Source organism: Ictidomys tridecemlineatus, unplaced genomic scaffold (genome assembly GCF_052094955.1).
Source record: "Ictidomys tridecemlineatus isolate mIctTri1 unplaced genomic scaffold, mIctTri1.hap1 Scaffold_46, whole genome shotgun sequence".
Classification (NCBI taxonomy): domain Eukaryota; kingdom Metazoa; phylum Chordata; class Mammalia; order Rodentia; family Sciuridae; genus Ictidomys; species Ictidomys tridecemlineatus.
The window spans coordinates 292,781-320,408 of record NW_027522984.1 but is presented as its reverse complement, the minus strand read 5'-3'; the positions used below and the strand labels follow the sequence as shown (position 1 = coordinate 320,408).

General features: G+C 35.8%; 1 protein-coding gene and 1 long non-coding RNA gene across 2 annotated transcripts; both read left to right on the top strand.

Moving 5' to 3' along the window:
• Positions 1-674: 674 nt before the first annotated feature.
• On the top strand, positions 675-3,479 carry LOC144373674 (uncharacterized). The gene is made up of 3 exons (XR_013433265.1): positions 675-769; positions 1,817-1,869; positions 3,380-3,479. It is a non-coding gene; the product is annotated as an uncharacterized LOC144373674 (long non-coding RNA).
• Positions 3,480-6,294: 2,815 nt separating this feature from the next.
• LOC144373706 (cytochrome P450 3A9-like) lies at positions 6,295-26,759 on the top strand. Its single transcript, XM_078036729.1, has 7 exons — positions 6,295-6,369; positions 6,633-6,721; positions 7,402-7,550; positions 21,280-21,455; positions 22,818-23,044; positions 25,406-25,568; positions 26,197-26,759. Exons 1-7 carry the CDS (start codon positions 6,295-6,297, stop codon positions 26,290-26,292), a joined length of 975 nt encoding a protein of 324 aa, XP_077892855.1. The 3' UTR covers positions 26,293-26,759.
• Positions 26,760-27,628: the final 869 nt, after the last annotated feature.

Sequence of the window (27,628 nt, the reverse complement as noted above, 5' to 3'; positions counted from 1 at the left end):
AAAAATGACCCATCTTTTTTGAACAATTGAAGGAATATTAATCTAATACATACATCCATGTTGTAGATTGCACATATCTTTAAATATACCTTCCCAGCTGGTTATTCTTATTCAACAGTTTCCCCATATGCCAAGGTTCTTAATCTCTTACAGCAGATGAGTAAAAGAGAACATGGACGAGGGATGCAATAAAAGGCATCCAGATAGGAATTATGAAAAAGTGAGAGAATATTTCTCTCTGCTGAGGGAAGAAGGTCCAGAGTGGGGACAACCCCCACTGGAGGCCACTAGAGAGGCCAACGTGATGGTATCAAGTCATCTTCCTGAACTGACACCAGTGAGTGAAATGACCTAGAAGAAATTTAGGCTGAATTGCTCAGGAATTTTTAAGTTCATGTTTGGGGACTTATATCAGATATTCACTGTAGCATTTGGGAGCCTAGTGATGGAATTAGCTGCTCTGAGCTAAGTATTGTGACTTTTGGAGTCTCTCAGGGAATGTGAGAGAGGAGATGATTAGCAGATATGATTAGGGCCATTGGAGCTTTGTTGTTATTCATGGCCTACATGTTACCTGCCTGGCTTCATGGCTCCCATTCTTGATAAGTGACTCTTGAGCCACTATATACACACAGTCACAATCCCTTGATCTGGATTTCTCTTCCACTTTATAGATATGGGACCTATTCACATGTATATTTTAAAAAGCTGGGAATTCCTGGGCCAACGCCTCTTCCTTTTTTTGGGAACTGTTCTTAATTATCGCCAGGTGAGTATCATTTGTGCTCCCTGTTTTGCCTCTTATGGTTGCAAACATCTGCTTAGTTACATAAGTAGAAATTCAGCTCCATGAGAGAAGTTTCAAGATTTCTAAGCTTCAGAAACTGTGTGAGATCCCCATCCAAAGCACAGTGAGGTTTACCCTGGGGCTCTGTTTACAACTCCTCCTGGCCTCAGGTTCCCTTCTGTTGATGAGATCAGGACTCTGGCACATCCACATTGTAAGCTGTGGACTTTATGTTCAGCAAACTGTGAGCATTCTCAGAGGATTTTTATTTTTCTCAGTGCAGGTTATAGGAAGACACACTCAAACCTCTGGGATGCTTTATTTGTACAGTTAAAATATTACAAATAAAACTTAGCATGAGGAAGATTAATTGCTTAGTTTCTATGATGAAAACTCAGAGCCAGTGTCTAACTATCTGTGTCCTATGGGCAGAGAGGTAGCAACTTCCCTTTTCCAAGTTGAGCTACAACATAGGGCAAGTTAGCTTTTTATTTGCTCACTATGTCACTTACTTACTCAACAACAGGATTGTGATAACATAAATCTTTTAGGCTAGAAGAGGTTGCTGGTGTCCTTAAGTCCCTAATTTTACTAGAATTCTAGTTAAAACCTGAGATAAATTAAAATGATCCTCAATGAGGAGATAAAAGTTTATGCGTGGCCCTGGGAAACACTCACTTTCCTCACCCTGTGTTTCCTCATGTGCCCATGGAGGTGATAATTCAGAAGGTCCAAGTATTTATGAGACAACATAAGTAGAAGAAGAAATATTGCAGAAGAGAAGCATGTTGTATTCATAGACAAGGGAAATTGGTTGATTATGTATAATAGAGAAAATCCAAGTGACTTTACATATTTTATTTCAAACATTGCATATTTTCTCTTTTCTCCTCAGAAGCCTCTGAATAAGAGCTTCTCTCTAACCACCTGTTAGAAACAAGAAGCCTGATTTCATGAGATTTGGGTCATTTAATGCAATGTCAGTACATTTGCAACAGTAATGTAATTTCATTTTGTTCTTCTTCCTAGGGTTTGTCTAATTTTGACACAGAATGTTATAAAAAGTATGTAAAAACATGGGGGTGAGTATTCTGGAAATTTATCTTTGGTAGACTTGTTATGATGTGGTGCCCCAAAGCATGAGGACAACCTCAGCCCCGAGCTTTTGGATGCAACCCTCTGTGCTGCAAAGTCCTTAGAGGCTTGTCCTGCCAAAGGTTCTGCATCTCACCATGAATCTGGGTCTACAGTCTGACTTAGGTTGAGAATGTTGCATGTTTTGGCTTTTCTCCTGCTTTTGATGACCCAGAGTTTCCAGCCTTAGTTTGTGTCCAATGCCTGGCTATTCCTATCTTCCAGATTTTTCTTTCTTTTTGTCCCCTTTAGATGAATAAAATGTATTATTTGAGAATTGTTTTTTAAAATCATTGGCTTATAAATTTATGGCATAATCTATTTCCTCCATTGATTTCCTTTTAATTTAAAGACAAATTCTCTTATTTAAATTTTAGATTTAATGTATGCTTTTGAACAAAAGGCTGGGAGGTACTGGGAAGCAGATGGGAAACCATTTCTGCTCAGATTTTTTCATTTCCTTAACTTTCTTTCTTCTTTTATATTTTCATGATTATTGTTGCTCATATGCCATTTTTAAGTTTTCAGTGTTGACTTTTCAATAAAGCATTTCTTTCTCTTCTTCATCCATTTGATGTTGAGACCAGACATAGGATATAGTTCCACTAGTGAGTTTCCTGGTGAATTGATAGGGTTTATATTGGAGGGTGCCTCAGCTAAGTAAAGCAACTATTCTCTTTTAGAGCTGGTGGGGGATTGGTGGGAGCCAAAGAAGACATGTAATAATTTTGCTCTCCACTAAAAATAGTGGTAGAAGACATTGACTCTTCTTCTTTATCTTCTCTCATCAATCCCCAGAAAGCCACAGGCCTGGCCAGAGTGTTCTGCTCAGTTGACATGGCCCAAGGACACAACATGTGATCCAAGGATACAACATGCTCCACTGGGTCTCCAAATCCCCCATTTTAGCTACCACTTGAAAAACTTAATAATTGTGAGAAGTTATTCAATTGTCTGCCTTCAATTTTTTTCACAAACCTATATTTGGCTATGTAAAAAGTTATGGAGACTATGGGCTGAGGCTGCAGCTCAGTGGCAGAGCACTTGCCTAGCACGTGTGAGGCACTGGGTTTGATCCTTAGCACCATATGAAAATAAACAAATAAAGGCATTCTGTCCACCAATAATTACAATAAATAATAAATAAATAAGTTATGGAAAATAGTGTAGGCAATACTATTGTATTCACTATCTAGATTTAACAAGTGTTCCAATGCTATTTCTAATTATGATCTCTTAGGTGGTGTATTTTGTCTCTTTCTACCTACTTTATCTACATTACCCTTTATGCTATGAAGACTGCAGTGTCTTCTGAGGTCAGAATCCTCAACTAGAACTTTATGTTGCTATGTATTGTAGGGCTAGGCAGGTAGAATAGGTAACATCAGGATCGAAGTCTGGATTTCTGCTGCAAAATCTGGCCTGTTAGATTTAATAAGCCCTATTTTTCTAACACAGCATATATGATGGTTGACAGCCTGTTTTGTTTATTATGGAGCCAAGCACTATCAAAACAGTGCTCATCAAAGAATTTTATTCTGTCTTCAGTAACCGGTGGGTAAGCATTCACTTTTCAACATTTTCACATTTAGTTAGTTATATTTAAGTTTTAATGTATTCTTTTCAGTTATACATGACACTAGAATGTCTTTTGACATATTATACATACAATGTACAACTTCCCAAGCCTGTGTTTGGACATAATGTGAAGTTTCTCTAGTTGTGTATTCATATACGAAGATAGGAAAGTTGTGTGTGATTCATTCTACAGTATTTTCTATTCTCATCCCCTCACCCTTCCATTTGTTCCCCTTTGACTAATTCAAAGTAACATTTATTTATTTATTAACTGAATTTTTATCCTGAGATATTTATAGGTTCAGAGGTCATTCCTTGCCAAAAAAATTATCAGGCAGTTGCATGTATAATTTATTCTGTTTTACCCAATGATAATTTTTTACATGACTATAAATTTATTAAGTTCCTATTTCTATAGTAACAGGAAATTGATACAATCTAAGTTTTTATTTTTATTTTTCCTGTTTTTTGTGCCTATATGTATGAGTGTGCAGCTCTGTGCAAATGTATCACATGCCTACATTTGTGCAGTTTTAGATTGTGTTTTTAATGTGTTTTCACCAATTCTTCATTAACCTTAGAAAAGTGCCTGGTTTCTTGTGTGTTGACCACAGTGGTCAACGTTTGCACCTACAAATAGGGAAAATCCTATCTGTATGCTTTTTATTTGTTTGTTTTTCTTTTCCTCTGACATTAGCTGGGAATTCCAGTGTGAGATTGTATAAGAGCTATGAGAGTGAACATTTCTTTAGAAGGATATAGACTTTAATCTTCCAAAGTTTACCCCAATTTTAGATGAGGCTGATGTGTGTGTGTGGATTCCCATACAATCTCTATCTTCACTTTTTAAAAACTTTGGGGACTGGGTTTAGCTCAGTTGGTAGAGTGATTGCCTCAAAGACACAAAGTCTGGAGTTAAATTCTCAGCATCACAAAAAATTTTTTAAAATCTTTGATTAGTGTATGATAATTGTGGATGATAATAAGATTTGCTGCTATGTTTAATAATACATATATTTCACACTGCCCAAATCTAGCCTCTATTTACTTCCCAACATGTTCAAATCACTAATCTACACTCAGATGAATATTTTTACTTGTCTTTCTGTATGTGACTGAGCATACATTGTAGAATTATTCCTGATGCTTGGGAGAAAGCATTCAGTTTGCCACCAGTAAGTGTATGGTTAGCTGAAATGGATTTTTTGTAGAATCTCTTTGTCAAGTTGAAAAAACTTTCCTCTGTTTCTAATCTCCTAAATTTTACAGTGAATGAGTGTTGAAAGCATATATTTATTTTTGGGTGGGGTGGGACTGAAGATTGAACTCAGGGGCACTCAACCACTGAGCCACATCTTTGGTCCTATATTGCACTTTATTTAGAGACAGGGTCTCACTGAATTGCTTAGCACCTCACCATTGCCGAGGCTGGCTTTGAACTTGTGATCATCCTGTCCCAAACTCCCGAGCTGCTAGGATTACAGGCATGACCACTGTGCCTGGCTGGAAGCATACATTTTAGTACAAAAATATATTATATATGCTGGAACTAAATTTCAGGGGTTTTGCTTTGGTGGGCTAGCACCCAGGTGAAAAATAGAATTATCTTTCTTTCCCCCTCTTCCCTTGTAGAAAATATTGGAAGAAATTCCATTAATAACGTGTTTTTTTTCTGTATGTCTTTTATTTATTTGTTTTTCTTTTCTCTGACATTAGCTGAGAGTTTTATGTAGACAAAATATTTTATGTTTCAAATATTATTATTTTTAAAATTATCATATCTAAGCACCCCTTTATCAAGATGCTTATGTTGTAAATGCATGTAAAGACAGAACTGATCTTAGGTAACATATAGTTGACCAAGAACATCTGTTATCTGTCACCAACCCATTTCTCCTCTGCAATAGCCCTGGGGGTTGTACTAGATCTTCTTAGGTCTTCTTCCTGTCTATTCCTCTGGAAAAAGCTTTCAACCAAAGGAAATTTTACATTTAAACAAGGGTTGGAATATAAAGTCCAAAAATGATGTGAGGTACCTGGGTGTCTCTTCCAAACTCTTAGGTGGTTAGGCATTTGGAATAAATACTATTGAATGTCTGACATAGTAGGCAGTGGATGTTATAGTTAAAGCTTCATCCCAGGGCTTCACAAACTGATTTCCAGACCACTCATATATAATCAAATCAAGCCTTTATTCAGGCACACTGGTGGCAGCTGACCAGAACATAAAACTGTTCCCCTGATCAGCCCCAAACAATTGCAAGGGCATTTTTATAAGCCTGTTTAGGGCGTCTAGTCAGTGCAAGCAAGTCAGGAAACAGAAGTGGGACAGTGCAGTCAAGCAGAGGTAAGCCTAACCAATCAGAGTTAGCCCAGTCACCCCTGTTACAGAAACAGAGCCCAGTTACTCTAGTTACAGAAACAATACCCCATTAGGTAGTTCTGTGTTCTTAAAGGTTTCTATAGCAAAAGGAAAAGAACATCTTGTCCCAGTCATGACTTTTCTACTTGGCATGGTTGTTTTACAGTATGAAGTCATAAAACAAAATGGAGTCACATTTGCTCCTACTATCACATTTCCCACTGGTTTTAGTAGGTTTGATGTCAATCTTGCACATCATTAGGCTTAAGTCCAGGTGTTCTTTTTCTACTATCACACACTAAACATTTTTTAAATAAAGCTTGTTTAACAAACTTTTGCAACTGTGGAGACCTCCACATTTATGTAGACAAAATATCTTTTCCTTTGACTCCAGAGTTTTGGTCTAGTGGGATTTATGAAAAAAGCCATCACCATGTCTGGGGACGAACAGTGGAAGAGAATAAGAACACTGCTGTCTCCAACCTTCACTAGTGGAAAATTCAAGGAGGTAATAAAATAGGAAGGTTTTTCATTGGAAACTTAAAGGATTAATCTGGGTATGGGTAGAAAGTGAGAGAGATAGTAGTCCCTTTCAAACGGATAGTCCTCTGAATTTGAACTTCCAAAAAATGTTTTTTTGTCTTTATGTTTTAGAAGAGGTATAATGGGAATCATTATAAATGTCTCATATTTCTTCATTCTGGGAAAGCCATAGTGTTGGGGACTGAGTCTCCTCACTTAACTATGCATGATCTTTTGTTTTGTGCATAGATATTCCCCATCATTAACAAGTCTGGAGATGTGTTGGTGAATAACATGAGACTGGAATCAGAGAAGGGCAAGTTTATAAACTTGAAAGAGTAAGTAGCAGGGCAGTTCTGGCATTCCAAGCTCCACCAGGAGCCCCATCCAACTGCCTTCTGAATTCCAAATGTTGAGCTAGTGCAATGAGCAGACAAAAGCAAGTTTGGAGTCACAACTCCAACTGTTCATCCAAGAAGGAGCTTCTCCCAGGTGGAGACAGGGAAGCTGGGGAGAAAGGATCTCTCCTGTATCCACCAAGGTTTGTTTGGCTGCTATTTGTGACTTTGGATATACTAGAAGACAAAATACTGTCAAGGTCAAGGTCACCTTATTTGAGCCCTCTAGGAAGACTCAGTTATTCCACCCTTGTCCTGCTGAAGCTCAGTTTGAACAAAACTATCATCATTCACATTCTTTTTGTGCTACTGTAGTATGTCTGATTATGGATCTTATCCCTGTTTGGGTAAGCTTCTTGAGTTCAGAAGTGAGTCTACCTCACCTCACTGTGCCCATCACTCCTGGAACAAGGGCAGTACTCATTTGCAACTCATAAAGGCCTCATAGTAAGTGTGAAGGATCATGGAGTCATCTGAGAGTCCAGCAGATAACGGTGAGTGTGTGGCTCACTGCTTGTCTTGCCTGGGTATGTGAACTTACTCCTACTTTTTGCTGCATGTGTAGTGGAAGGATTGGGAAGAGCCACTGGTTTTAACTTTCCATGTCTTTCTCTATTCAGCATCTTTGGAGCCTATAGTATGGATGTGATCACAGCGACATCATTTGGAGTGAACATTGATTCTCTCAACAACCCACAAGATCCCTTTGTGGAGAAAGTCAAGAAGCTGTTAAAATTTCATTTCTTTGACCCTTTGCTTCTCTCAATAAGTATGTGGACTACCATGTTATTAGTTCCCTCTCTCTATTTAAATAAGATCATTATTGATACATAATTAACAATCTTTTAATTACCCCACTTAATTATACAATTAAATTGTTCAGTATGAAGATATACTCAACCATCACTAGTGACCATTTTTCAACTCAGAACCAGACTACCATTTCATTATAAACTCTGTATTCCTCAAGCCTAAGCAACCATGGATTTATTTTCTAACTATAGATTTGCTGATACTGTGAATTTTCTATTAACAAATCCTACAATATTTGTCTTTGCATGTCTGACTTCTTTCATTTATCATCGTATTTTCAAATTCTTTCATCCTGAAGCATGCGTGAGTACTTCATTTCCTTTTTAAAAAAATTATTTATTTATTTGTTCTAATGAATTATACATGACAGTAGAATGCATTCCACTACATAAAACACAAATGGAGCACAACTTTTCACTTTTTTGTACTTGTACATGAAGTAGATTCACACCATTTGTGTCATCATACATGTTCCTAGGGTAATGATGTCCATCTCATTCCACCATCACTACTACACCCATCGCCCCTCCATTTCCCTTGCCCTATCCAAAGTATCTCCATTCCTCGGATAACCCCCCCCCCCATTATGGATCAGCATTCACTTATGAGAGAAAACATTCGACTTTTTGTGTTTTGGGATTGGCTTACTTCACTTAGCATGATATTCTCCAACTGTATTCATTTTTGTAAAAATTCCATGAATTTATTCTCTTTTAATGCTGAATAATATTCCATTGTGTATATGTACCACACTTTCCTTATCCATTCATCTGTTGATGGAAATCTAGGTTGGTTCTACAGTTTAGCTATTGTGAATTGAGCTGATATAAACATTAATGTGGCTGCATCACTGTATTATGCTGATTATTAGTTCTTTGGGTATAAACCAAGAAGTGGGATAGCTGGGTCAAATTGTGGTTCCACTCCAACTTCTCTGAGGAATCTCTATACTGCTTTCCAAAGTGGTTGCACCAAGTTGCAGTCCCACTAGCAATGTAAATGCCTTTCCACTCACATTCACACCAACATATATTTCTGCTTGTATTCTTCATAACTGCCATTCTGACTGGAGTGAGATGAAATCTTAGAGTAGTTTTGATTTGCATTTCTCTAATTACTAGAGATATTGAACTTTTTTTATACATTTGTTGATCACTTGTGTTTCTTCTTCTGAGAAATGTTTGTTCAATTTCTTAGCCCATTTTTTGATAGGGTTATTTGCTATTTTTTGTGTTAGATTTTTTGAGTTCTCTATATATCCTGGAGATTAGTGCTCTATATGATGTGCATGTTGTCAAAACTTGCTCCCATTCTTTAGGCTCTCTCTTCACCTTATTGATTGTTTCTTTTTTTTTTTGATAAGAAACTTTTCAGTTTGAATCCATCCCATTTATTGTTTATTGATTTTATTTCTTGCACTTTAAGAGTCTTGTTAAGGAAGTCAGAATCTAATCTGACATAATGAAAGTTTGGGGTACTTTTTATTCTATTAGGTGCAGGGTCTCTGGCCTAATTACTAGGTCCTTGATTCACTGTGAGTTAAGTTTTGTGCATGGTGAGAGGTAGGGACTTAATTTCACATTGCTACATATGGATTTTCAGTTTTCCCAGAACCATTTGTTGAAGAGGCTTTTTTCCCCAGTTAATGTTTTTGGCACCTTTGTCTAGTATGATATAACCACATTCATGTGGGTTTGTCTCTGTGTCTTCTATTCTGTACCATTGGTCAGCAAGTCTATTTTGGTGCAGATACCATGCTGGTTTTGTTTCTATAGTTCTGCTGTATAGTTTAAGATCTGGTATAGTGATGCTTCCTGCTTCACTTTCTTTTTAAGTATTGCTAGCTATTCTGGGTCTCATATTTTTCCAAATAAATTTTATGATTGCATTTTCATTTCTATGAAGAATGTCATTGGGATTTTAATAGGGATTACATTAAATCTGTATAACACTTTTGGTAGTATGGATTTGCCAGAATTTAATTGAGACTTTTTGCATCTATGTTCATTAAAGATATTGGTCTGAAATTTTCTCTTGTTGATGTGTCTTTGGCTTGTTTTGAAATCAGAGTGATTTAATGAGTTTGGAAAAGTTTCCTCTTTTGCTATTTCATGGAATAATTTAAGGAGTATTAGTTTTTGGTCTTCTTTGAAGGTCTTGTGAGAATCTGACTGGTAGAGCTTTTCTTTGTATGTAGGCTTTTGATGGTGTCTTCTATTTCCTTGCTTGAAATTGATCTAATTAACTTGTGTATATTACCTTGATTAAGTTTGGATAGATCATGACTCTAGAAATTTGTTGATGTCTTTGATATTTTCTATTTAACTGGAGTATAAATTTTTTTAAATAGTTTTTAATTATCTTCTATATTTCAGATGTGTCCATCATGATATTTCCTTTTTATCACAGATTTTAGTAATTTTCCTCTCTTTTTATTAGTGTGGCTAAGGGTTTATGAATTTTATTTATTTTTTTAAAGAACAAACTTTGTGTTTTGTCAATTTTTTCAATTGTTTCTTTTGTTTCAGTTTCATTGATTTCAGCTCTGATTTTAATTATTTCCTGTCTTCTACTACTTTTAGTGTTGATTGTTATTTTTGGAGGGGCTTTGAGATGTAATTTTAGGTCCTTTATTTATCGACTTTTTATTCTTTAAAGAAATGAACTCCATGCAATGAACTTTCCTCTTAGTACGACCTTCATAGTATCACAGAGATTTTAAGATGTTGTATCAGTGGTCTCGTTTACCTCTAAGAATTTTTTTATCTCCTCTCTGATGTTTTCTGCTATCCCTTGATTATTCAGTAGCATATTATTTAGTCTCCAGGTGTTGGAGTAGCTTCTGTTTTTCATTTTATCATTAATTTCTAATTTCATTCCATTATAATCTGATGGCATGCAGGGTAGTGTCTCTATTTGTATTTGCTAAGAATTGTTTTGTGGCATAATATATGGTCTATTTTAGAGAAGGATCCATGTGCTGCTGAGAAGAAAGTGTATTCACTCATTGATGTATGAAATATTCTCTATATGTCTGTTAAATCTAAGATATTGATTGTATTATTGAATTCTATAGTTTCTTTGTTTAGCTTTTGTTTGGAAGATCTACCCCGTGGTGAATGTGTTGTGTTAAAGTCACCCAGTATTATTGTATTGTGGTCTATTTTACTCTTGAATTTGAGAAGAGTTTGATGAATGTAGATGGCTATTACATTTGGCATTTTCTTGTTATCCCATAATTCATTGTTTGGGGAATAAGTATTTATAATTGTTATTTCTTATTGATGAATGGTTTTCTTAAGCAGTATAAAATATCCTTCTTTATTCCTTATAATTAACTTTGTCTTGATGTCTACTTTATTTGATATGAGGATAAAAACCTGTGCTTGTTTACACAGTACATGTGAGTAGTATATTTATTCCCAACCTTTCACCTTCAATTTGTGGATGTCTTTTCCTATGTGATAAGTCTCTTGAAGGTAGCATATTGTTGGTTTTTTAAAAAATCCAATCTGCCAGCCTATGTCTTTTGATTGATGAGTTTAGGCCATTAACATTCAGGGTTATTATTGAAGTGTGGTTTATATTTCCAGTCATTTTGCTTTATTTTTGGTTTTTAATTTGACTTGGTTTCTTTTTTGATTGGCTTTTCCTTTAGTGTACTTCCTCTCTTTGCTGATTTTCATTGTTGTTTTTTATTTTTTCTTCATGGAATATTTTGCTAAGGATGTTCTGTAGTCCAAGCTTTCTAGTTGTAAATTCTTTTAATTTTTGTTTATTATGGAAGTTTTTCACTTCATCATGAAATCTAAAGCTTAATTTTGCTGGATATAAGATTCTTGATTGGCATCCACCTTCTTTTAGAGTTTGGTATATATTATTCCAGGACCCTCTAGCTTTGAAGGTCTGGGTTTAGAAATCTGCAGAGATCTTAATTCATTTTCTCCTATATGTAATCTGATTCCTTTCTCTTGTGGCTTTTAAATTTCTTTCTTTATTCTGTATGATAGGCATTTTAATTGTTATGTGCCTTGGTGTAGAATCTGTTGTGATTTTGTACACTTGGTGTCTTGTAAGCCTTTTGTATTTGATTTTCTAATTCATTATTTAGGTATAGGAAATTTACTAATATTATTTCATTGAATAAATTGTTGATTTCTTTGTTTTGAAACTGTATGCCTTCCTCTATCAAAATAATTCTTACATTTGGACTTTTCATAATTCATGAATGTTCTACTCATGGTTTCTTACCATCTTCACTGTGTGGTCAACTTTACTTTCAAGATTATATATTTAGTCTTCATTGTCGGAGGTCCTATCTTTCAAGTGATCTAATCTGATGGTGATGATTTCTATGGAGTTTTTAATTTGCTTTATTGGTTTTTTTTATTTCAATGATTTCTTTTCCTTTTTTTGGTAGAATCTCTATCTCATTATTGAAGTAAACTTTTGCTTCCTGTATTTGGCTATGTAACTCTTTATTGAAATGACCTTTTGTTGCCTGTGTTTGCTTTCTTATATCATCCTTTAATTCACAGAACATTTTAATTACATACATCCTGAACTCTTTTTGGACATCTCTTCTGCTATGCTGGCCATTGGTTCTAGTAATGTATCTCGGTTTTTTGGGGGCACTTTCTTCCCTTGTTTTTTCATATTGTTTGCATGTCTTTCCCTTTATCAGTGCAGATCTAAGGTATTACAGTTTTTACCAATAGACTTATAGTATCCCTGCAGAATTCCATGACCTCTCCTTTAAAGAGGAGATCAATATTAACATATCCCCATGCAAACATTATGCAGGCTTAATTAAACCAAATAGCTTCTTTTGAGATGTTTACAGGTTTGTCACAATAGACAGAAATGGTGAGTTTGATTATTATTAACAATGTAAACAGTAGGTTGCAAAAAGATCTACAGTTTATAATGGTGGACAAAGAGAGAATGGGGGACTGATTTAGGATGAGATGTTAAGGAGGTAGGAAATGAGGATATAGAGTTATTAGATCTTAGGAAGCATAAAAGAGGAATCAAAAGATGTTGGCTAGTAGCAGGAGAAAAGAGACAAAGAGACTTTGAGGATATAGATAAGTGGGAAGGAGAGAAAGAGAGAGAGAGAGAAGAGAGAAGAGAGAGAATAGAGAACAACAAATAATTTTATTTGCTAATATTCTGTTGAGATTTTGCATCCATAATTATAAGATATATCAGTTTGTAGTTCTCCTGTATTATCTTTGTGTTAAGTCTTAAGATTAGGCTAACATGGGCATTTTAAGATCTTTTACAAGTGTTCACTGTATTCTATATTTATAAAATAATAGATATTTCTATGAATGTTTGTAAAGAGGTAAAGAATTGGTATTAGTTCTTTTAATGTTTGGTAGAATTGTCCTTGGAACATCTGGACCTGAGCTTCACTTTGTAGAAAAGTTCCTAATTTAATCTCATCACAGGATGTATGTCAATATATATTTTGCATTTCTTTTTGTGTCAGTTTCTGTTGTTTGTGTCTTTTTAGGAATTTGTCTATTTCATTTATGTAATTTGTATAATTGTTGTGTAATCTGATTGTTACAATATCTTTATAATTCTTTCTATGTTTATAATGTCAGTATTTCCCAAGTTTTCACTTTGAATGCTACTAACTGTAGCCTTTCTATTTCTAGGTCAGAGTAGCTATTATTTTGTGAATTTTGTTGGTTTTTTTTTCAAAGAATTGCATTTGTTTTAATTAATTTATTCTATTGATTTTATTTTTTATTTGATTAGTTTTCACTTTGGTCCTTAATATTTTCTCTCTTCTGTTTCCTTTAAGTTTAATTTGCTTTTTCTTTCATGATTTATTATGTAAAGTTTGATCATTCATTTGCAATCTTTGTTTTTATTTAATAGATGAGAATTTATCTCTGAGCAATGATGGCTTTTTCTCCATTCCATATTATACCTTCTTTATTTCCTTTCAATACTTTATCTATTTCACGTTATATTTCTTCTTTCATCCAGTGTTTATTTAGGTGCATATTGATCAATTTGTCCATACTTTGAGTTTTTCAATTTTCTTTCTAATAATGCCTTCTGGATTTCTTATGTGGTGATTGAAGAAAACTTGCTCTGTTGGTCCATCCTGACTGCTCTTTCTTGAAGAGCATGATTAACTGCAGCTTCAGACAAAAGCCTAGTTTTATCCAAAGCCACTCTATTCCAGTACAATAAGGGGAAAGGGGTCAGGGTTTTCATCTTGCTCCTTTGGTCACTCCAAAGAGGCATAAGGGGCCACTGATCTCACTGGTATAGTGGTGATCCTATATATGACATCTTCTTCCTCATCCAGTGGCCTGGAGCCCAATCAGTGGTCCAAATAGAAATAGTTCCTCTTTAGGAACTCCTGTGATTTCCACTTTTCCAATTGGTAGAGAAAATGTAATTGCTCCAGGTAAATTTTACATTTTTCACTGAAGTGTCCTTTGTTTTTTCTTTCCCCTGCAGTAATATTTTCATTCCTTACTCCAATTTATGAGAAAATGAATATCTCTCTGTTTCCAAAGCATGTCACAAATTTTTAAAAGAAAGCTATAAAGAGAATGAAAGAATGTCACCTTCAAAAGAAACAACAGGTAAAATCTGGTTGTGGTTACAGAGGTTCATTTTTGATAATTTATTTGCCTATGGGTGTATGACTTCCATACTTCTTTGTATATTTTTAAAAGGTAGATGAAGAACTCTTGGTTGGGAGTAGTAGAGGGTTTCATTTGGGGAGAATAAAGAATTTAGCATCTAGTAATTGAAAAACAAGAATGAATTAGAGAGGGAACTGAAATAGAGTAAGATATATTCCATGCTTTTATAATTATGTCAAAATGGACTCTACTCTCATATAACTGAAAAGAACTAATAAAAAAGACTTAAATAAATAAAATTATATTTTCCAAATACTGAAAAAATAATGAATCAGAGGGAAAGCATTTACAATTAAATAATGGGCGTGGAATTTAGTTTGTCAAGGCATAAATATTGCTGATAGAAAAAGTCCCAAATGCTCTAAAAAGGAGTCCTTGTATGTTGTTGACTAGAATGCACATTAGGACAGCCTTTATGGAAAACTATGAGGAGGGCCCTCAGAAATCAAATACAGACCCACGGTATGATCTAACAGTGTCACTACTAGGTTATAACCACAGGAAATGAAATCAGTATGTCAAAGAGAGATATGCATTCCCATGTTTATTGCAACACTATGTTAAAATTGTTCTTATTAATTTTTTTAATTGTTTTTTAATTTTTTTATTGGTTGTTCCCAACATTACAAAACTCTTGACATATCGTATTTCATACATTAGATTGAAGTGGGTTATGAACTCCCAATTTTACCCCAAATGCAAATTGCACAATCACGTTGAATACACATCCACAATTTTACATAATGCCCTATTAGTAATTGTTGTATTCTGCTACATTTTCTATCCCTTACTATCCCCCCTTCCCTTCCCTCACATGTTCTCTCTCTACCCCATCTACTTTAATAATTTCTCTTTTTGTTCATTTTCCCATTCCTTTCACAACCTCTTATATGTAATTTTGTATAGCAATGAGGGTCTCCCTTCATTTCCATGCAATTTCCCTTTTCTCTCCCTTTCCCTCCCATCTCATGTCTCTATTTAATGTTAATCTTTTCTTCCTGCTCTTCCTCCTTGCTCTGTTCATAGTTGTTCTCATTATATCAAAGAAGACATTTGGTATTTGTTTTTTATGGATTGGCTAGCTTCACTAAGCATAATCTGCTCTAGTGCCATCCATTTTTCTGCAAATTCCATGATTTTCTCATTTTTAGTGCTGCGTAATATTCCATGGTGTATAAATGCCACGTTTTTTTTTATCCATTCATCTATTGAAAGGCATCTGGGTTGGTTCCACAGTCTAGCTATTGTGAGTTGTGCTGCTATGAACATAGATGTGGCAGTATCCCTGTAGCATGCTCTTTGAAGGTCTTCAGGGAATAGTTCCAGAAGGGCAATAGCAGGGTCAAATGGTGGTTCCATTCCCAGCTTTCCCAGGAATCTCCATACTGCTTTCCAAATTGGCCGCACCAATTTGCAGTCCCACCAGCAATGTACAAGTGTACCCTTTTCTCCACATCCTCGCCAGCACTTGTAGTTGTTTGACTTCATAGTGGCTGCCAATCTTACTGAAGTGAGATGGTATCTTAGGGTGGTTTTGATTTCCATTTCACTGACTGCTAGAGATGGTGAGCATTTTTTCATGTACTTGTTGATTGATTGTATATCTTGCTCTGAGAAGTATCTGTTCAGGTCCTTGGCCCATTTGTTGATTGGATTATTTGTTATTTATTGTCTAATTTTTTGAGTTCTTTGCATACTCTAGATATTAGGGCTCTATCTGAAGTGTGAGGAGTAAAAATTTGTTCCCAGGATGTAGGCTCCCTATTTACCTCTCTTATTGTTTTTCTTGCTGAGAAAAAACTTTTCAGTTTAAGTAAGTCCCATTTGTTGATTCTTGTTTTTACTCTTGTGCTATGGGTGTCCTATTAAGGAATGTGGAGCCCAACCCCACAATATGTAGATCAGAGCAAACTTTTTCTTGTATCAGATGCAGAGTCTCTGATTTGATATCAAGCTCCTTGATCCATTTTGAGTTAACTTTTGTGCATGGCGAGAGAAAGGGATTTAGTTTCATTTTGTTGCATATGGATTTCCAGTTTTCCCAACACCATTTGTTGAAGATGCTCTTCTTCCTCCATTGCATGCCTTTAGCCCCTTTATTGAATATAAGATAGTTGTAACTTTGTGGATTAGTCTCTGTGTCCTCTCTTCTATACCATTGGTCCACTCGCTTTTTTTGGTACCAGTACCATTCTGTTTTTTTCACTATTGCTCTGTAATATAGTTTGAAATCTAGTATTGCTATTCCGCCTGATTCACACTTCCTGCTTAGAATTGCTTTTGCTATTCTAGGTCTTTTATTTTTCCATATGAATTTCATGATTGCTTTATCTCTTTCTACAAGAAATGCCATTGGGATTTTTATTGGCATTGCATTAAACCTACAGAAAAGTTTTGGTAATATCACCATTTTGATAATGTTAGTTCTGCCTATCCATGAACAGGGTATATTTTTCCATCTTCTAAGATCTTTTCTACTTCTCTCTTTAGGGTTCTGTAGTTTTCATTGTATAAATCTTTCACCTCTTTTGTTAGGTTGATTCCCAAGTATTTTTTTTTTTTTTGAGGATATTGTGAATGGAGTGTTTTTCCTCATTTCCGTTTCAGAAGTTTTGTCGCTGATATACAGAAATGCCTTTGATTTATGAGTGTTGATTTTATATCCTGCCACTTTGCTGAATTCACTTTTTAGTTCTAGTAGTTTCTTTGTAGACCCTTTTGGGTCTTCTAGGTATAGAATCATGTCATCCACAAATAGTGATAATTTAAGTTCTTCTTTTCCTATTTTTATGCCTTTAATTTCTTTCGTCTGTCTGATTGCTCTGGCCAGTGTTTTGAGAACTATGTTTAACAGAAGTGGTAAGAGAGGGCATCCCTGTCTTGTTCCAGATTTTAGAGGGAATGCCTTCAATTTTTCTCCATTCAGAATGATGCTAGCCTGAGGCTTAGCATAGATTGCTTTTACAATATTGAGGTATGTTCTTGTTATCCCTAGTTTTTCTAGAGTTTTAAAAATAAAGGGATGCTGTACTTTGTTGAATGCTTTTTCCACATCTATTGAGATGATCATATGGTTCTTATTTTTAAGTCTATTGATGTGATGAATAACATTTATTGATTTCCGTATATTGAACCAGCCTTGCATCCCAGGGATGAATCCTACTTGATCATGGTGCACAATTTTTTTGATATGTTTTTTAATCCGATTCACCAGAATTTTATTGAGGATTTTTGCATCTAGGTTCATTAGAGATATTGGTCTGTAGTTTTCTTTCTTTGAGGTATCTTTGTCTGGTTTCGAAATCAGGGTCATGTTGGCCTCATAGAATGAGTTTGGAAGAGCTCCCTCTTTTTCTATTTCCTGAAATAACTTGAAAAGCATTGGTATTAATTCTTCTTTAAATGTTTTGTGAAACTCCACTGTATATCCATCTGTTCCTGGGCTTTTCTTGGTTGGTAGTCTTTTGATTGCTTCTTTAATTTCATCCACTGATATTGGTCTGTTCAAATTGTGTGTATCCTCCTGACTCAGTCTGGGCAAATCATATGCCTTAAGAAATTTATCAATGTCTTCAGTATTTTCTATTTTATTGGAATATAGGTTTTCAAAATAATTTCTAATTGTCTTCTGTATTTCTGTAGCATCTGGTGTGATATTGCCTTTTTCATCCCTTATGTTAGTAATTTGAGTTCTCTCTCTTCTTCTCTTCGTTAGCATGGCTAAAGGTCTGTCAATCTTATTTATTTTTTCGAAGAACTGAATAGATTTTGAAATCATCCACCATTAGGAAATGATAAATGCAATTAAAATGTGTCTGAACTGACATAAACTTCAAACAGCATATACATATATCAAAGTAATCAGGTACCTGTTGATATGTATATTTTAATGTTTTAATATATCAGTTGAAATAATTTTTTTAAATAGAGGGAAAATGTTTCATCATATCCCGTCTATTTAATAGGTAAAATTTCAACATAAAAGTTATTTTCCTGGTGATTTAATTTCATCAGATTTTATATAGTCAAAAATCATTGCATTTCCAAACCTTTAAAAACTCACTTTACATACTCTCCACAGAAGGCATCCTCAGGGTAGCTGGAACTTTCTGGCCCCTCATGGAGCAGGCATGGGGTTCTTTAGGTGAAGATTTTGTTTCATGTATGAAGCCTGACACAATAATGTGTGCATGCCAGGGAGCCAGGATGAGCCCTCCAGGGGTCAGTACAAAATTCATAGCTTTAAGCATGGTGGGAGTTTTCAAGAAACTTGCCAAAAATCTGATGATGAGCTCTAACAATTGTAGGAGATTAATCTGTGGCATCTTTGGTGAAGAATTAAGGTAGTAAAACAAAATATTGAAGTCCAGGACTTCTCTCTAAGCAAACAAATGCAACAAGAGACAAAGCCAACCACTCTCTGGCCAGGAGGCTGTGTTCAGAATCCACAGGAGCTCACAAGTAGTGAGAGCAAAGGCCAGTAGCTATTGGACACCACAGCCAGTTTTCATTCAGGGAAATATCCTACTCTTCAAAGTTTGTAGATGGATGCTTTTCTTCACTGATGACTTAGGAAACTCCAGCTGGACTTCTGTACTTAAAGAATTCATAGTATCAGAAGGGAAGATAAGTTCTGCACTCTTAATGCCCTGCTATCTTTGAAATCTCTCTGTTTCTAGCATCGGGTGGATTTTCTTCAGCTTATGATAAATTCTCAGAATTCCAAAGATGTGGAGTCTCATAAAGGTAAACAAGGTTGCTATCTCATCTACTGATGGGGAAACTCAGAGGGAAAGATTGTTCTGGAAATGTACAGAAGATTTTCCAGGAAGAAGAGTATTTCTACCTAGTTGCAGAAAGTGCATGATTGGATGTCATATACAATAGCCTGAGGAACTTTCTAGAGAAGCACACCTAGAGCCATGTTCAAATGTTGAAGCTGATAAAAACAAGTATTTCTTTCACTAGCATGGTAGTTTTATTCAACTTATTTTCTTACTATTTTTATTTTGATGCTCAATTCTCCCATATTTGTCCACTGGAATCCCTTTCATGTAGGCTCCTGAGTCCTCTATTATTCTTGTCATCTTTTTTTATGATTGTTTTAAAAGTAGCTTCTGTTTATTCTGGCCATAGCAATATTGAACTGAAAACATAGAGGTTCTCCATGTAGTCTTGAATACACTGCTTCACTCCCCATATCTACCACCAGAGACTTATATTTACACAGTTCAGGAACCTGTATTGACACACTTCTAGCATTCACAGTCCACAGATTTTCTTAGGGTTTGCTCGTAGTCTTGTACATTTTATGACATGTAACCACATTATAGTAGGATATAGTGTATTCTGTGTCCTTTTCATTTATTTTGTAAGTATTTTCTTGCTTTCTGATTTAAGATATTCTAGGTTTCTGCGCTGTTTCTCATGACAGCTTTGTTTTTTGTTTTTGTTTTTGCAATTAATGAAATTTAGAAATCAAAATTTTTAATCATCTTGTGGATTTTTGCTTTTAGATACTCTCAGTAGGCAACATTATTAACATGAAATACTTCTACATGCAACAGAGGAAAGAAATATTTCTGTATCTACTCACATCCAGTGATATAAACTATTTTTCTCTCTCCTTCATTTTTTTTTTCTAATTTATTGCTTTTTTCTGTAATGCACAAATACTTCCATTGCAGTTCTAATTCATGGCACCCAGTACTATGACAATCAACTGAATAAAGTCTTGAATGTTGACCAATTAATTCTAGAGATGAGGACTGGGCTTACTACAACCTGCCAGTATACATATTTTTTAAAAGATATTTTTATTTTTTAGTTATAAATGCACACAATACTTTTATTTTATTTTTATGTGGTGCTGAGGACCAGTACCTCACGTGTGCTAGGTGAGTGTTCTACCACGAAGCCACAACCCCAGCCCCAGTGTACATATTTTTAGGTTCACATGTACATATTATCTATCTATCTATCTATCTATCTATCTATCTATCTATCTATCTATCTATCTATCTATCTATCTACTTATCTATCCATCCATCCATTCATCCATCTATCCTGTATGTATCTACCCAATTCTATTCAGCTTTTTGTGATGAAGTAAACAGTCTGTAGTTTAACTCTTCAATAAAATAACCACCAAACACATGTGCCTTCTTAGCACTTGACATGTGGCTAGTGCCACTGAGGAATTGTTTAAAATTTAAACATTCACGTGTGGCTAGTAGCTACGAATGCAAAAAGCCAAGCTCCAAACCTTGACTTTTTTTGGTGCAGGGGAGAGGGTTACCAGGAATTAAACTCAGGGACACTCAACCACTAAGCCTTATCCCCAGCCCTACTTTGTAGTTTATTTAGAGACAGGGGTCTAACTGAGTTGCTTAGCACCTCCCTGTTGCTGAGGTTGGCTTTGAACTCATGATCCTTTTGCCTCAGCCTCCCACTGAGATTACCGGTGTGTGCCACTGCACCTGGCCTGAACCTTGACTTTATAGTCCTATTTCATGGGGTTCATACTCACTGGGATAAAAGATTTGGTAATTAAATGTTCTCATGACAACATAGAAAACCATCATCAATAAATCTGAACTCTGTAGACCTTTCAAACACTTGTTGTGTGTATTCTTTTTTTTAATCTTGAATTGCATGATTTGCACAGAGACCATGTTTATTTCAGGGCCTAGGTATCTAAAAGTCCATGTTGATCATACTGTGTATCTTAGATAGAAATGGTATCTCTTGCAATTACCTATCTTTGGTGGTGCTGAGAATGGCATAGTTAGTAGCCAAGTCCAAGAGTGTTATAGACCTCAGGAAAACAGGAATAAAAAAAAGTTTTTCTTTGTCTCCCCTATCAGAGAGACATGAAAGTGAAAACCACTCTGCGAGTGACTCTGAATTGCTTTTCCATGGTCCTACATAGTGATCTGTGGGGTTTAATGGGATTTCTCTTTATCTAAACTCTGATGTTGGGATTTGCTGAATTTACCTAAATTGTGTTTTCTCTTCTATTAGCCCTGTCTGATCTGGAGTTTGTGGCCCAGTCAATTATCTTAATTTTTGCTGGCTATGAGACCACTAGCAATGCTCTTTCCTTCATTTTGTATGAACTGGCCACCCATCTCGATGTCCAGACCAAACTGCAGCAGAAGATTGATTCGACTTTGCCCAATAAGGTGAGAAGATGTTATCTGGAGAGGGAGGAGGGGAGGCTGAGCCTCAACAAGACTGCCTCCTTTTCACTTCCTAGGAGGCTTTGTCAAAAATATAGTCACTGATTCTTTCCACCACCTCTATTTTTAAAGGATTTGAAGAGACAAATGAAGGAGAAAACAGTATTTTGGGGAAAATGCTATTCCCAAAACTACAAGGAATTTTTAAAAGAGTGTAGTTTCAGTTGTATCCATTACCAGTTACCATCATTACACCCAGGAAGTGTAAGCATGTGTCACTCAAGTGTCCAGATCATTGGCTCTGCTGAGCTGTGGCATGAGCTCCTGCCTGGTTGTCTGCTGAGTGAGCCTGGGCTTGATGGGCAGGACGAAAATGCTCTGCTCCACACATCTAGTAATGTATTTGAGAGAAGCAGTTAGGGGATGAGTCAGGTTTTCTGACTCCTGAGCCAAATTCTTTACTTCTACTTTGTATCCTCTCCAATGACACACCAGGCATTAGTCACAAGTAGTACCAGCTGTCCTTACTCCTCTGCCTAAGTAGGGAGTCTATTGGATATGAAGACACCTGGTCTCTGGGGCTGGCATGGCTGGTTTGGAGTGAAGTGGGCACAAAGCCTCTTCTTCAGAGCTCACAATGAATCCCTGAAGAACAACCAGGAGACTGGTCCAGCAACAGAGGGTGGGGCTGAGAGTGGCTTCCTGCCCTCCTTAGAATGTACTCTGGAACTGAAATTGTGTGACATGGTGCCATCCAAACTTGGACTTCTTTTGGTGGTACTGGAATGGAACTTACCAGATTCTCCAAATATTTTTTCCATGATGTAGTGTTATCCTAAAGTTTCATACACACACACACACACATACACACACACACACACACACACACACACACACACACACATATATATATATATACTCAAAGCAGGATTATTCAAAAAAATTTATATATAATTGGTTATTTCCTCTTTTCTATTTTCGTGAAATAGGCATGTGACTTTTCTAGAGAAAGGTAACAGTGATTTTTACATATTTTCCCTCAGTGTAATTGTCATATTCTATTAGTTACTTTTCCTTGCATGAGGAAAAGTAGTACATGATGATGCTGAGGATATTATACACTGAATTTGGGATTGTCCCAAAGGTCTCTTATGTACAAAACTACTCTGCACTTCTCAATGAGCCATGGACATGGTTGTCAAATGGACATGATTGTTATTACAGTGCTTAGTCAATTGTAAGCATTACTCTCCTTCTATATTGTGTTATTCCTGGGACTTCCTAACACTTTAATAAAACTACGTAGATTGTGTTTAAAGTTAGTTCTAAACATAAATTTCCAAAAATCTCTTTTTTTCTCTTCAGGCACCTGCTACCTATGAAACTGTGATACAGATGAAGTATCTGGACATGGTGGTGAATGAAACTCTCAGGTTGTACCCAATTGCTGGCAGACTTGAGAGGATCTGTAAGAAAGATGTTGAAATCAATGGAGTGCCCATTAGGAAGGGGACAGTGGTGATGATATCAAGCTATGTTCTTCATCGAGACCCACAGCACTGGCCAGAGCCTGAGGAGTTCCGCCTTGAAAGGTACAGGACCTCTGGGAAAGGGAACCACCCTGGGCTAGGGTTGTCCAAGCATGTCCTTGTATTTCTTATCATAGATGACATATAGGTAGCTATGTAATTATTTTCATATATGTCTTTGTACTTTAAGCAGTTTTCCTGTTATAAATATAACACTTTCTTGCGAAATGATATGAATTTGTGACAAGGAACAAAACAAATACTATGTCTATTCACTATCCTAAATTCTTTTTTTAAAATTTTAAATTGATTTTTTAAAAAATAAATGACAACAAAATGCATTACAATTCTTAGTACACACACATAAAAACAATTTCTCATATCTCTGTTTGTATATAAAGTATGTTGACATCAATTAATGTCTTCATACCTGTACTTTGGATAATAATGTTCATCACATTCCATCATCCTTGCTAATCCCCTGCCCCTCCATTTCCTTTCCACCCCTCTGCTCTATCTAGAGTTTATCTATTCTTCCCATGCTTCCCCTCCCTACCCCACTACAAGTCAGCCTCCTTATATCAGAGAAAACATTCATCATTTGTTTTGTTTTTTGGGAACTGGCTAACTTAACTTAGCATTATCTTCTCCAACACCATCCATTTACCTGCAAATGCCATGATTTTATTCTCTTTTAATGTTGAGTAAAACTTCATTGTGTATATATGCCACATTTTTAATCCATTCATCTACTGAAGGGCATCTAGGTTGGCTCCACAGTTTAGCTATTGTGAATTGTGCTGCTATAAACACTGATGTGGCTATATCTCTGTAGCGTGCTGTTTTTAAGTCTTTTAGGTATAAACCAAGAAGAGGGATAGCTTGGTCAAATGGTGGTTCCATTCCCAGATTTCCAAGGAATTTCCATACTGCTTTCCATATTGGCTGCACCAATTTACAGTCCCACCAGCAATGTATGAGTGTACTTTTCCTCCCACATCCTTGCCAACACTTATTGTTGTTATCATAATAGCTGCCATTCTGACTGGAGTGAGATGATATCTTAGAATAGTTTTGATCTGCATTTCTCTAATTGCTAGAGATCATGAGCATTTTTTCATATATTTGTTGATTGATTGTATGTCATCTTTTTAGAAGTGTCTGTTAAGGTTATTGGCCCATTTATTGATTGAGTTATTTGTTTTTTTGGTGCTTTGCTTTTTAGTTCTTTATATACTCTAGAGATTGATGTTCTATCTAATGTGGTAGGGGTAAAAATTTGCTCCCAAGGTGTAGTCTCTTTATTCACCTCACAAAATGTTTCTTTTTCTGAGAAGAAAATTTTTAGTTTGTTAAATTCTTCAAATAACCATGAATTAATAATATGATCATGTTCTCATAAACATATTTCTATGTATAGATAGATATTTTTGCTAAACTAGATTGTATCATATTTTATTTTTGCTTGCACCTGATAATATATACATTCAACCTCTGCATGTATGATTTTTTTTGCGTGGTACCAGGAATTGAATTCATGAGTGGTCGAGCACTAAGCCACATCAGTAGCCCTATTTTGTATTTTATTATAGACAGGGTTTCACTGAGTTGTTTGGGGCCTCACTAAATTGCTGAACCTGGCTTTTAACTTGGGATCCTGCTGTCTCCCAAGTTGCTGTGATTACAGGCATGTGCTGTGCTCAGCCTTATGTATGGTTTTTCCATCTATAATTTCAACTAACTTATAAACTTTTTTCTTGTCAGTTTCTCCTAAACAGTCTAAAACAATAAGTATTTATATAGTATTTAAATATTATTACTTATTATAAGCAATCCAGAGATGATTTAAAATATATTTCAGGATGTGCATAGGCTATACATGTATTTCCCCATTATTTTTATAAGAGCCTTCAACACCCAGGATTTTGTTTATTCTGATGCTAAAATGAATTCTCCTCAGATATGGCACATTATTCTGTGTGTATGAGTGTGTGTGTGTGTATGTGTGTGTGTGTTTGTGTTTTCAAATTTTAAAGCATGTGCCATAACTGACATAACCACTATCTCATTTTATTTTATGTATTCACTCTTATACTCCTTAAATTTTATGTGTGTTTTGTTTTCTTTACTGTCTCAATTTACCATGATTTCCTTTGAAACAGCATTAATCTCATCTCAAAAAGACGGAAAGATCCTATAGGCTAAGGGGGAGAAAGGTGGAAAAACTTCTATAGGCTAAGTAATAGAAAGGTAGAAAAATTCCATAGCTTAACAATTCTCATAGCAAAGCCACAGCTGGATTTCAATGACCAGCCCAGAAATCATCTTTTACACCATTGCTTGAGATTGTCTAAGGAACAAACTGAAATAAGTAACTGTTTAGGTTTTAATATTTTGCTTACTTCTCATCTATTGTGGGACAAGGTTCAGTAAGAATAACAAGGACAGCATCAATCCTTACGTGTACATGCCCTTTGGAAATGGACCCCGAAACTGCATCACCATGAGGTTTGCTCTCATGAACATAAAACTTGCTCTTGTCAAAGTAATGCAGAACTTCTCCTTCAAAACTTGTAAGGAAACACAGGTCAGTAGCTTTTCATATATACAATGTTTTATTTGAAGATGTTTTTCCAAACAGAGGGGGCCAAGTGACAGAAAACTATATGCTCATTCATCATTTAATTTTTAGATCTATAGTTCAGTGAGTCTCTTTTGCACGATCTTTGAGATTTAGAGTTCTACACCATGGGGGCTCTAAATCTATGGCTTTATGAAGACCAAAGTGTAAAAAACATATGGACTCAATGCAGACTAGTGTTCCATGTGTATGTGTGGACTGTGAACTTGAGCACAGTGTAAATTCAGCTCCAAGTCTCCTGGAGAGACCCTGTACACAGTCATGAGGTGTGGTTACCACAGGGTTCTGATGTTTGAGTGAAGCTCTCCTCACCAGAACTTACAGAACTTCCTTGTCTCAGGCCTTGTACAAGATAAATGTTTATGAAATAATTTTTCAGATAAATGAATAATTTTACTATCCAATTATGACACACCTTAGAGAATGAGTAGGACGAATTCAAAGAACATGATACTAAAAGTAGTTTTTTTTGTTTGTGGAGCATTACTGGGCTTAATGTATCTTCTTGACTTTGTTGCTTTGGTTCCTGGTGTTTCATTCATTTCTTCTCTATGTGCTTGTCTATACATTACAGATTTCCCTGAAATTAGCCGATCAAGGAATACTTCAATCTGAAAAGCCAATTATTCTGAATTCTGTGTGCAGAGATTGGATAATAAGTGGAGCCTGAACTTCCCTAATGATTTGTGCATTGTTGTCCTCAGATCCTGGGACCCAGAACATCAGAGAACAAAAATGTATTTTGTGAAGAAAACTCAAAATGAAGATAGACTCTATATTCCTCAATTGATGAATGATAAGAGATGCTGGACCTTGCTGACCTTGCTCAGGGTCTGTGCAAAGTATTATGTATTTTCTAATGAAAAGGAGGTGCCCACTTCAGTGCCACACATGAAGACTCACCCTTTCTGGGTCTAATGGGCTCTCTCCTCTCACTGCCAGTTATTACTGGCAGCTCCTCCTGAGCTCTAATTAGAGAATCAACAATTATCACCAAATTTTTCAATAATTTTTAATGAAAATGAAGGTGGTTGTGGTGGCTTTTGTAGTGACATTGATATAAGATGTGTTCTTTTAAATATGTTATGATAAGTTTTATAATGAGAAAGTCAATAAACATATCCTTATAGAAGTTTATCTGAAGCCTCTATGCCCATTTAAGGGGATATATAGTACTCAATCAGTGAAAGTCAAAATTCAATCTTTTGATCATCACAATAAGTGAATACATGAAGCTTTTTATGAAATTCAAATTAAATAGTAAGATAGAGTTAATCCACTGTGAGTTTCCCCATTGCTGGAAAAGAATATTCATAGTGGCCTTCTGTCATTTTTGAAGCACAAAATTTATAACACTTTACTGAGGTAGTTATTACTATCTCTCTAGCTTAGATTTCTTACTTCCATCCTATCTCCCTTGTTGATTCTGGAAAGCAAGAAACATATTTGTAGTCCATCTTCAACTCCTAATTTGATCACAAGCACAATTAGCATTGAATTAGAAAGTGGTTGATAGTCAATTGTTTTTATAGCAGTGCTCCTGAGATTCAACTGGTATCAGGAGCTACACAGGATTTTTTCATCTTCTGTCCTGTACCTTCTCTTCCTTCTCTCTACATCCCCTTCCCTTCTTGAATAATTCACTCCTAATGCCATTAGGTGTGGTCCAGCATTGTGAGGGCACACTTTGCGGTGGAGAAGGAAATAATGGTGGCTTCAAGTCAAATATGAGATACAATTGGGAAGGTGCTCTCAGAAGGGACAGCCTGCCTGAGTATGAGAGCCCAAGCAACCTGAGATGGGCTCCAAGCAGAGGGATGCCCTATCATAAACACTTATTTGCGCCGGAACTCAATGTAGCGGGAACCCAAGGTAGCAGGAAGCCAAGGTAGCGGGAACTGCTTTATTGTTGAACAGTAGAGGTATATATACCTAACTGATTACACACAGCTTGACTCAATTAGCATCATCTAGATACAGCAATCCGCCAATAAGTCATCCCCACC